Raw genomic sequence first — 14843 nt, forward strand, 5'->3', positions numbered from 1 at the left:
TATATGGCGTATATACGCGTTATATAGCGTATATAGCGTATATGGCGTATATACGCGTTATATAGCGTATATAGCGTATGGTTCTAGGCAAAATACCCCCCGGACAATCCCCCAGGACAATTACTCCCGGACAATTACCCCCGGACAATTACCCACCGGACAATTACCAACCGGACAATTACCAACCGGACAATCACCCCCCGGACAATTACCCCCAGACATTTACCCCCCGGATAATTACCCCCCGGACATTTACTCCCGGACATTTACCCCCGGACTTTTACCCCGGACAACTTACTCCACTTGATGTTTATTATCCATTGTTGAACCAGTGATACCCAGGAGGAGCGTCAAAGAGGTAGGGCAGAGGGTGGGTTTAAGAGGAGGAGCCAGGGGCGGAGAAGTCGAGGAGGAAGAGGAGGAGAGAGGGAGAAGAAGGTGGTTGTAGAACGAGGGAGGGGGAGAGGTGGGGAGGGAAGGAGGAAGGGGGGAGAAGGTGCTCGAGAGGGAGAAGGAGAGGACGGAAGGAGGAGGCAGGAGGAGGAGGAGGAGGGAGAGGAGAGGGAGAACGTGGGGAATAAGGTGGTGGAGGCAGGAGGGCGGGCAGAAGGTGGAGGAGAGAGGAGGAGGATGAGGTGGAGGCAGGGGGGGTAGGAGGACAGAGGAGCGAAGAGGAGGGGGAGGTGCGAGGAGGAAGAGGGGGAAACGCGTGGAGAGAACGTGGTGCAGGATGAGGGGGGGAAGGTGGCGGAGGAGGAGGAGGGCAGGAGGAGGAGAGGAGGAGGAGGCCGAGAAGGTGGAGAAGGAGCAGGAGAGGATGAGAGAGGAAGAGGAGGCGGAGGAGAAGGAGGGGAGAACGGGGTTAGAAGGTGGTGGAGAAGAAGGGGGGAGAAGGGAGAGAACGGTGGAGGAGGAGGAGTAGAGAAGCGCGAGAATAGCGAGCGGCCACGGTGGTGGAGGAGAAGGGGAGAAGGTGGTGGAGCGAGAGGAGGAGGAGGTGCGAGGTGGCAGGAAGCAGGGAGGAGAAAAGAGGTGGAGGAGGAAGTAGGGGGAAAAGGTGGGAAGAGGATGGTGGAGGATGGAGGGAGGAGGAGAAGGCGAGAAGGTGGAGGCAGGAGGAGAGGAGGAGAGGAGGAGAGGAGGTGGAGGAGGGGATGGAGGTAGAGAGGGGCACGCTTCCATTTCTCCCGCTCCTGTTCTCCTTCCTCCTCAACCACCACTTGCACCTCCGTCTACCTACTCTACCTCCTCCTATATCCCTCCTCCTCCGAATTACCTTCTCCGTCGTCCTCCGTGAACTCCTCCTTTGAAATTGTCCGGGAGGTAATTGTCGGGGGGGCGGATGTCCGGGGGTAAATGTTTATATATCCGGGGGGTTAAATGCTCCGGGGGGTAATTGTCCGGGGCGTAAATGTCCGGAGGTAAATGTCCGGGTCGTAAAAATGTTCCGGCGGGGTTGATTGTTCCGGCAGGTAAAGTCCGGGCGGTTAAATGTCGGGGGTAATTGTCCGCGGGGGAGGATTATCCGGGGGGTAAATTGTCCGGGGGTTGAATGGCATGGGCCGGTCGTAACATGTCCGGGGCGGTAATTGTCCGGAGGTATTGTCCGGGGGCGGCGTAATTGTCGGGCGGGTTTATTTGTCCTGATACCATAGGTATATAGGCGTATATCGCGTATATGGGTATATAGCGTATATATTGCGTTTATATAGCGTATATTAGCGTAGTTATGCGAAACTGTGTATAGTTGGTCGTAATCTTAGCCGAATCATATTTAAGATGCCTCAACCGAATTAATCTTAGCTCGGTGCATAATTCTAGAACTTTAAAACTTACAATCAAATATCATAATTCTCAGGCCGAATATGATACTTGCTACACATCGGGCATCCATTTCCCACATGGGCAATATAAAATAAGCCGAAATATCATTTATTGACTAATCTGTGCAAACAAAGGGTGAACGAGATGGATTAGTCCCAAAACCAGCCAGACTACCACAACAGAAAACCCAACCAGGACGAGAGCTGCCAAACAGACTAGAGAGCATGTTTATAGCGCCGTTAGTGCCACGCTCTATGCGGGTCCTCATCATACTTCTTTAATTAACTAATAAGCGCAGTGATTATATATAGAAAAGAACGACACTAATATTCAGCAGCTGGCTTTGACAGGTTTACGAATCATATGAGCGCCAGTATATAGCGTATATAGCGGTATATAGCGTATATAGTCGTATATAACGTATATAGGTTATATAGCGTATATAGGTTATAATTATCGGTTACTCGCCACATAAATGCATTCTAGTATCATAACGTTCGTCAATTATTAGTAGTAGACGCGTATCTCTATGTTTACATGAATATCATGCGGGTAATACTATAGTGCTGGTTAATATAGCGTACTAAGCGATATATCGCTTAGCTATAGCGTACTCTCGTGAATTATATCGACAGTAACAATCATGATATTCATATAGCCGTAGAGTCAATGACTCACCGTTTATATAATGGAGTAATAGCGATTAACAATATATACCCCTCTCGACGGATATTTATATAGTCGTTATATAGACGTATAATAAGCAACATACTACACTCGTATTGTTTCATCTATCTCTTACTAATATGTGACGCGTGTTATACTTATAGCGCATTTAGCGTATATCATCGATATAGTTATAGCGAGATTATTCGGTCATGGTATCCACGAGTATGAAACTGGTAGCTATGGACGGTTGTACCGGGAGCAGGATGTCAGAATGCATACGCCCTCTGACTGCTCTCACGGACCCCTATGCTATATAAAGCTTGTTGTGCGTGAATGATAGACAGAGCTGCGTAAGAATTCTTCTCGCACTTGTCGAACAGACTGGTCATCAATGAGTGTTCCCTGGTCTTCTTTAATGTGTAAAGCGACTCTGTCATCTGTAAACACATGATTAAACCAATTACATGGGGCTTGCAAAACAGAGCAAAGCATAGGACAAGCAAATTCTGTGCGCCAAAAACCAAGCTAAAGGTTAAGACCCAGCGTTCAGAGCTGCCCACAGCATCATATCTACAGTCAGATTGGATTGAGCCTGATAGCCTATTGTAAAAGAAATCGCGCAGACCAGGGTCTGCTTTGGTGAAAATCCCTGCGTGTGACAATATATATATGTGCGCTACTTGTGGGGATTATCATGGACGTTTAAGATTATGAACATCCTAACGAGATCCAAGCATAACTTGATGCTATTGTCCTCGGCTTCTCGTGCTACTCGGTGACATGATCGCAACGTGTAAACATGCGATAAGATTATATTAGTTAAGTATTTACGTACATTGATCCGAACGGGTGAGTTATGCAGACAATGGAGAAAGGCTACCTACGATATTTTCTAAACGCTAAGGCTACAATATATGCTTGAGACCTAGACTGAATTGCTCAGTAGTTTCCATCAATTGACGCCGCCAGAACATATGACATTACATAATTTTGCCATAGCGCATCCCAACGCAGGTCCTCATAACGTATCAGTCTGCTATCGTGTGCGCATATGGCTATGGCACCTAGGCTTTCGCTGCTATGTCATATCGCACCGATGGAGTTCGACGCTGTAGTTGATCGTGATAGTGAAATAGTCAGAGTGAATCTAAGTGTTTAATCTAATACTATAAAACTGTGAGTATAAACAGTGAGAAAGCCAACTCGGCGCGCCAGCAAAGTGTTTCTCTGGTTACTACATCACAAAGTAGATCTCTAACCGAAAAAAAAACTAATAGTATACATAGGACAGCGCAGCGAATTACATCAACAACCTGTGTAGCTATTACTATCTATCTCATGCCCGCTACGCATTCTCTGCTCCATCATAGACACACATCTTGCGTACCTATCTTCATACTGCTCAACTAGCCCATCGCCCATATATAAATCTGAAATGCAAGCGCGTGGTGGGAGGTATCACCATTGTACTCTAATCATAGCTTTACATAAACATTCTTTATCCACATTCTTTTATATACTATGGACTTAACTCTCTCTCTCTCGCTCTCATTCTATCTCGCTATCTTTACACTCTCACTACGCGTACATGCTCCCTTTGTGAGTTACATTAATCCTACTCTCGCACACAAGATTACCATACGATTTCATAAATTCTGATATGATTCCAGCTGCTTGTATCTAATAACATACAAAATCATCTCTAATGTGTTATATGTTAACTATATGCGTATTAAGATGTATCTGTCGTGAGCTCTACATTTGTCCGTGAGAGAATCACATGGATATTATGAATATATACTGATATATTTACGATATTTATATGTATATGATTAGGTATGTGAGATCTAAAATTTCTCGCAAATGGAGTTTTAACTAGCAGATATCTTATACTAATCCATCTCCTCAAAAAGAGTTACTCATACATCACCTTGCAAAAACTCAACGCTCTCCGGTATAAACTAAACCTACATTACTACTCTTGCATTATTATATTCTTCATCTCTCTGTATCCTCAGCAACATGGCAGCGTGGTCACTTGACAACTAGGACCAGCGTGGAATCTCAGTAGTCTGCGACATCTAATGGGATGGAGACGGAGTCCCTGTGATCGTTTAATTACTAGCGAGAGTGCCTGTCTTGTCGAGAGAACGCTTTTCTCCATCTAGAACACGTCGAAAAATCATAAGACAGGAGACTTCTCAACCGCAATCGACCTGTCCCATTGTGGTCAATATAGGCATATCCCGACTCCTTGCTCCGAGAAAAAAATTACGCGTGAGCACAGTCTTCTACTTAATTAGATAACAAACTTCATCGAGAGAAGACCACACACGCTAGAAGCAGACCATTCATAGCTTTGATTTAAAAGTGAAAGAACTCAGCTAATAATATAAGCTGAATTTACTCTAATTGATTGCCACTTATATATCAAGTTTAGTATAGTACTTGATAGCTTGTGTAACAGTTATTGTCTCTCATCGCGAAATCAACTTAACATTACAGGTTACTTCACTCCTTGCTAGATGCTCGCTGGTGTGTGGCATTTGTTGATATTTCATTGCCCACGTGGACATGCCATTATTTGTCATTACATTATTTTTGGTGGTTGTGTTAGTCACGTGACTCGTGTCGTGGACTGCAGAAGCGACCTGGTGTGTGTGGTGATCGTGAGCTGTGCTGGAGTGTGTGTTTATGTGTGTGTGTGTATGTGTGTGCTGTGTGTGTGCGTGTGTTTGTGTGTGTGTGTGTGGTGTTCGTGTTGTGTGGCTTGTGTCGTGTGTGTGTGTGTGTATGTGTTCGTGTGACCTGTGCTGTGTGTGTGTGTGGTGTGGTGTGTGACTGATGCCCTGTGTGTGTGTGTGTGTATCCGTCCGTCCGTTCGTCCGTCTGGCAGGCCGTTCGTCGGTCCGTCTGTTTGCCTTTAGTCTGGCTGAACTTAGTCGTTTCAGTTATTTGCCTAGTTAAGAAACAGTACAGTATACCTGCGCCTTTCAACGCTAACGACTATTTTAGTTAGCATGCGGTCCCTGATGGGTTACCTTGCACATCATGCGTGTTATTCGGACAGATGCAGCTTTTTCCCTGTGGGTTGTGTATACGCCCATCGCCCTGACTATTAGCAGTTTTCAGCTTCTCGCTTGGTTCGCCAGCGATACTTGATTGATTCCTTCTATTTCACACCATTAACCTAAAAACCCGTTTAATTGAAACCCCCGCGAAGCACCAGCTGTGACGTTTCTCTTCTAGTTTTCATCATATGTTGGAGTCCGTACTTCTTTTACGACCTCCTGGACGTCTACGGAAAGTTACCAAACTTTGATGTAAAAGTCAGCGGATTGGTTCAGGCTCTCGCGCCTTTGAATTCTGCCGCAAACCCACTCATATACTGTCTCTTTAGTACCAAACATCGCGGCAGCTACGGTGAGTTTTTCGTATTGTACTAGTAGTATTATATATATATTATATATGGTATATGATATGTGTGTGTGTGTGTGGGGGACCGCGCGTGTGTGTGTGTGTGTGTGTGTGTGTGTGTGTGTTTCCCGACTGGTGCGCCGGTGTGCATGCTGGGTGTGCTGTGATGTGGGGATGTGTGTGCGTGCGTGCGTGCGTGCGTCGCCGTGCGTGCGCGCGCGCGTGTGCGCGCGCGTTGAGCTGTGGTGTGTTATGCTTTTATCCTATACTATAAAAGGAACAGCCCATTTTTGTTAGCATTATCTCTGAATCTGCCCGCATGATTTTCAACATTGATTGACTGTAAACGATGCATTACCACTCGCTAGAGTACAATATTGGCGCACTTTTGCTAATGATAGAAACAGGAGATAAAGTTGAATTTGAAGCCGTTGTATTTAAACACTGGTACCGATACCATACCGCTGTATCGATCGGACGTCATATCACTACCATGTAACAATGTTAGTACGCGTCTCGTGCGAGCTCTGCGCTGTGGCGCCAGTGGGGTGTAGTACTGCTTGCCTAATAGCGTTGTAGGTGTCGAGGAGTTGAAAACCTCGACAGCCGCGAAAGTAAAAAATACAAATTTCTCGCCAATTTTGAGCAACTTCTTGTCTTTCATCATAAAACTAGCGAATCCCGACGGTTGCCCGGGGGGAATCAGTGGGAGCGCGTTACTCAGTTAGTTACGCTGGTGTGAAAAGGAAAAATAGACTAAAAAGGTCGGAACTGATCGTATCTATGCAGTCACATCATACTATCGCCAGTTCCATCCATGCATCCCAGAGTGCGCGCCGATCCCCTCCGCTCATGCGGATGCATCGCCCCTCCACTGCCGGCGTATGGACACACTCCGCTCGCCTCGAGCTTGCGCGCCATCCCGAGGTCGCACCGGCGCCGCATCGCCGGCGTGCGCCCACCTGCCGCACTCTCCCCCGCGGCGCCCCCTGCCGATTCCCCATTGCGCATGCCCCCTCCCTCCATCGCCAACTCTCCCCACCAAACACAAAAAATAATAAGAAATCAAAAGATAAAAAGACATTAATTTAATTAAAAAACGCGCCACGAAATAGAAATTAATAATGACTCCCTCTCCCCTCCACTCCCACACTAGTAATAATATTTGATGCGTCGTAACCTACATGAGGGCTTCCGCGTGAAGTGTTCCCGGTCAGTTGCTGCGGCGGATTCATTATCTATGTACCCAATAGTTTATTCTGGGGAGGGGTGGTCTAGCTAAACGTGTTAAATGTAGTAAATATTATTATACTTTTGAAAATAATGGCGTGAAGTGGCAGAAGTACATACTAAACAGTCCAGAACGAAAGTTAAAGAAACAGATAGATATGATGCATACTTCCTAAGAATAGAAATTTGAATTGTGATGTCATACTATAAAAAAAACAGCAAATTTTTATTCGCTAAGTGTATTTTTAAGTATAAGGAATGCGCCCCTCATTGGATGCCCCCGTTGGGATATCCCAAAATCGGGTCTCAATGAACGGCTCTTCACGAACATGTGCTCACCACATCTTCACGTTCACCGCTGGTGCAGTATTGACGCCGCGGAAAAACACTTTGCTAGCCTGACGTTAAGTTACAAGTTAATATCCACCTTTGTATCTCCTGCTGCTTAAGCTATGACTTTCCGAACTATCAGATATGCCTTGTTTCTTGCAATAACAATCATCCAGTTCGTAGGCTACACAACAGCCAGTGACCAGTGTTTCGCTCAGTCAAGTAAATGGCATGTTTATTCCTGCCGCAGTGTCACCCAAATTCCTGCACCTTGAATCATGTAGTTTCTTTATCAAAACATGTTAAACCCCAGACAGCGGCCCACAGACACGTGATGTTCTAGCAGGCCTGCACCCAGACAAGCCTCCTGGAATTAGATTAATGGCTGACCAAACAAACTGCTGATAATTAGGATTTCCAATTCCTACAGTCATCAATTCATTACAAACTGCTGATATTAATTCGATATTAGGTATAAAATAAGTATCTAATGGTCTGTTTACCGTTCCAACTCAATTTTTTTAGAAGGGTAGGGTCGGTAGGTAAAGAAAACACATATTTCTTTTTTACTCAAAAAATTAGTTTTTAACACCCGGTCCACCACCCAAACGCCAAACAGCGATCACTTCCATATTGCTCTCATTTCCTAGACACTTCTAATCACGGCTCCCGCATGCATATTTGGGACTGAAACACCACTCGTGAGAGAGTGAGGTGTGTTCAGGAAACACACTGAATATTCTCGACTTTCCTCTCGCCGAAGCGTTAGTTTATCGATCTTTGCCCTAGAAATAAATCAATTTTAATATTTCTTTTCTATACAACAATTGCGTACATTTGACAACAACTTTTTGAGTCGGCACTTATTTTGCGGAATGCCGCCCCGCCCTCGTGCTTCGCACTCTCGCGACTCTAATCTCGCGTGAACCGAAGCTGTTCATTCCCTGTGGATTTCTTGAAGTTCCCCTTTAATACCACAGGCTTACCACCCACACAACACTTACTCTTACCAACGCTCGTCGCGTTTCCCCCATCATTGTCCTCCAGGCATTTAGACCCACCCAACCATCACCACCTGGGAAACACCGTCGCTCGCACAGTGCCACACGCCTGCCATGCCAACGTGATTTAGACGTTTCCGTCATCCTACATGCGAGACCTAGCACACTGACAAAACCGCTATTCATACCACCGCATTACCACCTCATCCCCTTTCAAACACTCCACATCTTCACATCTTTACAACGAACTGCAATTCCCTATCCGCCATTGCATATGCTATTGACAGATAAACAAGGCCCCCAGGACAGACTTTAGATACCATTGAGATAGCGTATATAGCGTATATCGCGTATATGGCGTATATAGCGTATATATGCGTTATATAGCGTATATTCGCGTTATATACGCGTTATGTAGCGTATATATATATAGCGTTATATAGCGTATATAGCGTATATAGCGTATATAGCGTATATAGCGTATATAGCGTATATAGCGTATATAGCGTATATAGCGTATATAATGTATATAGGTTATAATATTATAGCGTATATAACCGTTATTATTATAGCGTATATATACGCGTTATATAGCGTATATAGCGTATATAGCGATATATCGTATATAGCGTATATATAGCGATATATAGCGTATATATCGTATATAGCGTATATGGCGTATATAGCGTATATAGCGTATAATTATATATGCGTTATATAGCGTATATAGCGTATATTCGCGTTATATAGCGTATATATAGCGATATATAGCGTATATATCGTATATATAGGAGATTTTCGGTCAGTAAACGGAGCAGGTCTGTAACGGAGCAGGTCTCATGTCGCAGCTCTAACGGACTATAATATGTCGAATGATAGACAGAAGTGGGTCGATGCGAAAGTATCATCATGTTGCCAGGCTTTTAGTCGTGTTACAAAAATTGCCAACTTGGTCAACTTCATTCTGCGTGACGATATCGAGTTAGCTATTAGTCATTGATCGAACGGTACATGAGAAAGGCTCAGAATAAACACAAATTTGCCTGAATTCATTCCATCAAATTACGCCGCCAGACATTAAAATTACATACGAGGTAAATATCATTTGCGCATCACACATTCGTGCGTAGGTGGGCGTGTGAAAGTGAGTGATTAATGTTTAATGTAATAGCTATACTGTGAGTATAAACGTGAGAAAGCGCAGAATTTGGTTTCATACAAAATTTACCGAAATTTAATGGGGCAGTATCAACAGATGGTGCAGAAGAACAAGAAAACATGAACAGCAGCCATATAAATCTGAAATGCACCTCTGATGTAACCATTGAAATAATATAGATTACTATATCTATATTATTTCTATGGATGTAACACTGCGAAACGCATATTCATTAATCTACTCAGTACAAGTCTAATGAAGATTAGTTTGAGCAAAAAACAATTGAGTTTTGTCATGCGTATAGTTTGTGTGCTTTGAGCAGGATATGATTAGATAACCTATATTATGTAATTCGTGTAATTTCCCAATGCTTTTAATAAATTCTAATTAGAGTTCAATCGTGATAAAACATTACTACATTATTATTATATTCTCTTTTTGAACGTAGCTGGACAATCTAATGGAAAGGTCGAATCGAAACGAGCTAGTTCGAGAGGTCTCATTCCAAAAGCGAAAATCAAGACAATCAAGATGACCTTTTCAATTGTATTAGGTATACCGTACGTAGCGAGTGCACGCTCATATGTAGTGAACCACACACCAGAACACTTCACTTGTTTAAAAATGATATAATAGCTAATATTATATTAGTATATCAATTTAGTATGTATGTATGGAATGCATGTTAGAGTGTCTAACAATCAGACTTCAAGCGTTATTAGTCTTTTATAAGCTTTAATATAATGTGAAAGCAGATTTCAGTCTAAGTTTTATCATGAGCATGACGTAAAGCATGCAGATTTCAATCGAGTGTATTATGAACAAATCCTCACCTCCACAGCGCGCGGCTGTGTGTTTGCACGCCGGTAGAGCGCAGCGCAAAAAACGCAGTAAGGCTAGCTGCTGTCCACGCGCAGGCATACCGAATATTTGCCGCTACTCGCAGATTATTAGGCAGTAGGGAGAGTAAGGCAGCATGCGACCGCGAAACCGGTCAATATATGATGGCAGCAACTAGACGTGAAGTCATAAGTAGCACGCGGGGAGAGAACACACCATAACCAAGATGAGACGGGATACTAGAGAAGCGTTGCGCGGAAAGGAGGTTTGGATCCCAAAAGCGCTATACCGCCAGATCTTGGCGCACAGTTCCGCGGCAAGGCGCATGCGACCGCGGAGAAACGTCCTACGACGAGTAATGCAGCGCTGGCAGCTATGGACCGTGCGCCGAAATGAATTGGCGCGCGCAACAATCCGATAGCTGCACAGAACAAGTCCCGCAAATTTTAGTGGGGACAAAGAGGTAGACATTTGGAACGTGAACAGTATTCACAGTTGTTAAAAAAATAAATTTCTCTCTTCGAACCGAGCTGTGTGACGCGAAATCATAGAAGAATGAACGAAATTCTCGCGAACAGACTCATCGATAATTTTAGCGGGAAACAATGATACAGCTGAGCTGCATATGAGCAGCGTTCTTGTGCAAGTTCAATGAAAATATCTATCAGAAGTGTCAACAACCTTCTGCTTCTTACAGTCTGTGTGTTGTATAAGTTTTATTATGAATTGTATTTTATTATGGCGTCAGTGGCTTTCATGTAACGAGCGGCAGCTGCAGGGCGGATACATAAGCTGAGTTTTAATAATAATATATGCGGAAATAATACGCCTTCATTCATGTAAATAGAAATGTGCACCTATAACAATACAAACTGACGACGTAATAATCACATTAATAATTGAAGCACAGCCAACCCCCGACCAACGCTGCCGTCAATCCCCATATATTGCGCGGATAGCCGTAATCCTAGCCGTCTCAGCTAGTTGTTTGCAAACGTTAATGTTGAGCGCAGGAATACAATGAAACAGCTGAGCTGGCAATTGAGCTGCTCTTCTTAGCAAGTTCAATGAAATATGAATAAAAAGTGTGAACACCGTCTACTTCTAGTTCCTAACTGTGATTATAAGTTTTTATTATGAATTGGTATTTATTATGCGTGCAGCGCTTCATATAACGAGCGGCAGCTGCAGGCGAAAAGCCAATAAGGTTGGTTTTAATATTATACATAGCGATTCTATCTATCCATGTTCCGATCTATCCTTGGGCCCTTATGCCTCTATCATGTACATAGAAATAATCACCTATATATCAAACAATGACGACGTAATAATCAACATAATGATCACCATAAGAGGTAAAGCCAGTAAATGTGACTTTTGTAGGCGTTCTTAGATAGCCCGTAGGAGTCGGTGCATGCTATATATGCGTATATCATAATGGATGACTCCGTGAGGTAAACTGCGAGCAGGCGAGTTCCCAAGTTTTTCTGGCGAAAGTTTTTCTGCACAACAGCAAATGAGGGCCTCCCATCGACCGCAGGGGTAGACAGAAGTTTTTTGCTAATAAGCACACAGCTGCGTACGATGTAATATTAGATCAAAAACGGCAAAACGGGCTAGAGAGGAAGAATGCAACGTGCTCGCACGAACGTGCCAGTCGCCAGCGGGCAGCGCGGGGTCAAGAGGTTGATAAAAAAACCTCGCACGTACGAGCCAGGTAATAATAGGCTTTGCTCTTAATAATAGACTAAGTTTTTCGAAACTTGAGCCTTGGCCAAGGGCCTGTGGCTCTAACAAAGCAATTCTAGTGGCATTCATCAGTCTAAACAAACATCAATCAACGGCCTTAGCCAATGAACGTCCAGGAGAACCAACATGGCTACGAATAATGAAAACGCGCAACGTCAACGATTCTCATTAGACTGGTAACAGGACGTTAATTCGCCAAGTATCTTTCGCTACACTAAACTTATAGTTAGTGGCAGGGCGTGTCGAAACTCGTCGACGCGGGCAGTAAGCTGATTAAGCGGCGTTGGTTGTGTGAAAATTCTCCTGGATAAAGTGCCTCCGAAGAGAGCCTCGTCGCGCACCATCTATGGGAACGCGATATGTAGCGAGAAGTAAGTTCAGGCGTGAAATTAAAATAAATGGAAATCGCTTTTCTAGAGGAAAACCGTAACGCCCAACCAAAAAAATAGCATAACGACGCATGCGATTTATTCTCGTGCCGTACGGTGCAGAGTCCGAAAAGGCTTCTGCAATCGCAAGAACTGCTTCAATTGACGCGATTATGCGCTACTTCTGTAGTAACCCAAGAAAGGCTTTCGCGTAGTTAGTTCGTACATACAGGGCAGCGAATTGGATGAAAAGGCGCCAGCGAGTGGGGCGCTGTCGCCATTCGCGCGTATATCGCGGGCTGCGATCGTCTAGAATTTATTAACTGTCGTTTGCACTGGCGGCGAAATTAAACTCGGAGGCAGGAGCAGCATCGGCCTTGTAAATAGTTTTCTACCATTAATGCGTGCATTTCGGTGAGTCTTTTTTATTAGGCTCTATGTAGATTCAGTGTTTTTTATTGATGCGCTTTGAATGGATTTCGTGTTACTTAGTGTCTTTCGGAGTATTTTCGTGTGTTAAAAAGGGGCCTTTCGAATTTTTTAACCGGCTTTTTAGTGTTTAGACAGCATAATATTAATATAGGCTATATATATTACCAAAAGGGCACTGAAACGCAGAAAAATGCTACCGAAAGGCATGAAAAGACGATGAATAAATCCAAGGAAGAGAACGGAGAAATCAGTAAAAATAACATAATAGTTTCTAATAGCGTAAATCGTGGTAAATACATTAAAAAACGCATTATTTTATTGAAAAATGCCACCATATTGTACTTATAAAAAACATTACTTATAAAAACATCCAAGAGATGGGCCTGTGGCAATGTAAATCGGCCATCATTTCGGGCCCGAGTTCAGGATCATTTTTAGGAGCATTTCGGTGGATTTTTTTTTTACATTTCACTCCGGACTGGCTTCTTTTCGGTGCTTTCCGGTGAAATTTGATGTTTTCATAGCGCGCCTTTCGGTGTTTATTAGAAAATTCCAGCGAGTATCCTATTTGTGTAGCCTTCGGTAATTAGACGACCCAAACTTTTCCGCGCCATAGCAACGCACTCGTGCCGTGCGATCGAAGCGGCGTTCTTTTGGTTACATGTCGTTTAGTCGTATTTTTTGAAGGGTTTGCCTGTACATCAAAATTTAATACGACTCATCGTCGCAAATATAACATAAGAGGGCAACTGTACGAAATAACGTTGTTGATAGTGGATCAGGTTACTAACCGTTGTTGGGCAGATAATCATTTAGACTGAATCTGTTTGAATAGAAGAGAACACATAAGTCTGATAATCATTAATGAAGGTAGGCCCTACTTATCTACGCCCTACAGCTTCTAGCTACCTGTTTAAGCGGTTACACCTCGCCGGCAAACGTGAACGCATGCCATGGCCTATCATATACTACTAAAAGGAACAAGCCCATTTTTTTGTTAGCTTCTATACTATAAAAGGGAACAGCCCATTTTTTTGTTAGCTATGTTCTCTCAATCTCTGCCGCATGATTTCAAATGATTGACTGTAAACGATGCATTAAACCACTCGTTAAGGTAATATTGGCGCACTTTTGCGCAATGATGACACAGGATAAAGTTGAATTGAAGCCGTTTTATTTAACACTGGTGCCGATACCATACCGCTGTATCGATCGACGTCACTACTCACTACCATTAACCAATGTAGTACTGCGTCGTTGCCAAGCTCGCGCTGTAGCGCAGTGGTAGCAACGCTTGCCTAATAGGTAGGTGTCGGGAGTTCGAAACTCGACAGCCGCGAAAGAAAAAAATAAAAATTTTCGCCAAGTGAGCAACTTCTTTCTTTCATCATAAACTAGCGGAATACCCGACGTTGCCCGGGGAAATCAGTGGGGTTACTCAGTTAGTTACCGCTTGGTTGAAAGGAAAATACCCCTAAAAATCGAACTATCTATCTATCTACTATGCATCCAGTCATCTATCCACATCCATGCCATGCCATCGCCATTCCTCCATCCTCATGCATCCAATGACATGTCCATGCCATGCCATGCACCATCGCACCGCATCCCATCCCACCGCATCCCATCCCATCGCATGCCATCGCCATTCCAATTCATCCCATTCATGCCATCATCCCAACAACAAAAAATAATAAGAAATCAAAAGATAAAAGACATTAAAATAAAAAAGTAAAAAATAAATAATAAAATAATATTATATAAAAAATATAATAATATTTGATCTGTAACCTAACATAGGCTTCCGTGAAGTGTTCACGTCGT

General features: G+C 43.7%; 1 protein-coding gene across 1 annotated transcript in view; it reads left to right on the plus strand.

The window, feature by feature from the left end:
• LOC106806401 (cardioacceleratory peptide receptor-like) overlaps positions 1-14843 on the plus strand; it is an 81440-nt gene that overhangs the window by 63055 nt on the left and 3542 nt on the right. The window contains exons 7-8 of the mRNA XM_014808326.1: positions 5138-5147; positions 5717-5916. Coding sequence (XP_014663812.1) covers positions 5138-5147; positions 5717-5916 — 210 coding nt within the window. The remainder of the gene's footprint in view (positions 1-5137; positions 5148-5716; positions 5917-14843) is intronic.

The sequence above is a fragment of the Priapulus caudatus genome, unplaced genomic scaffold, assembly GCF_000485595.1.
Source record: "Priapulus caudatus unplaced genomic scaffold, Priapulus_caudatus-5.0.1 Scaffold158, whole genome shotgun sequence".
In the NCBI taxonomy this organism is placed as follows: Eukaryota; Metazoa; Priapulida; class Priapulimorpha; order Priapulimorphida; family Priapulidae; genus Priapulus; species Priapulus caudatus.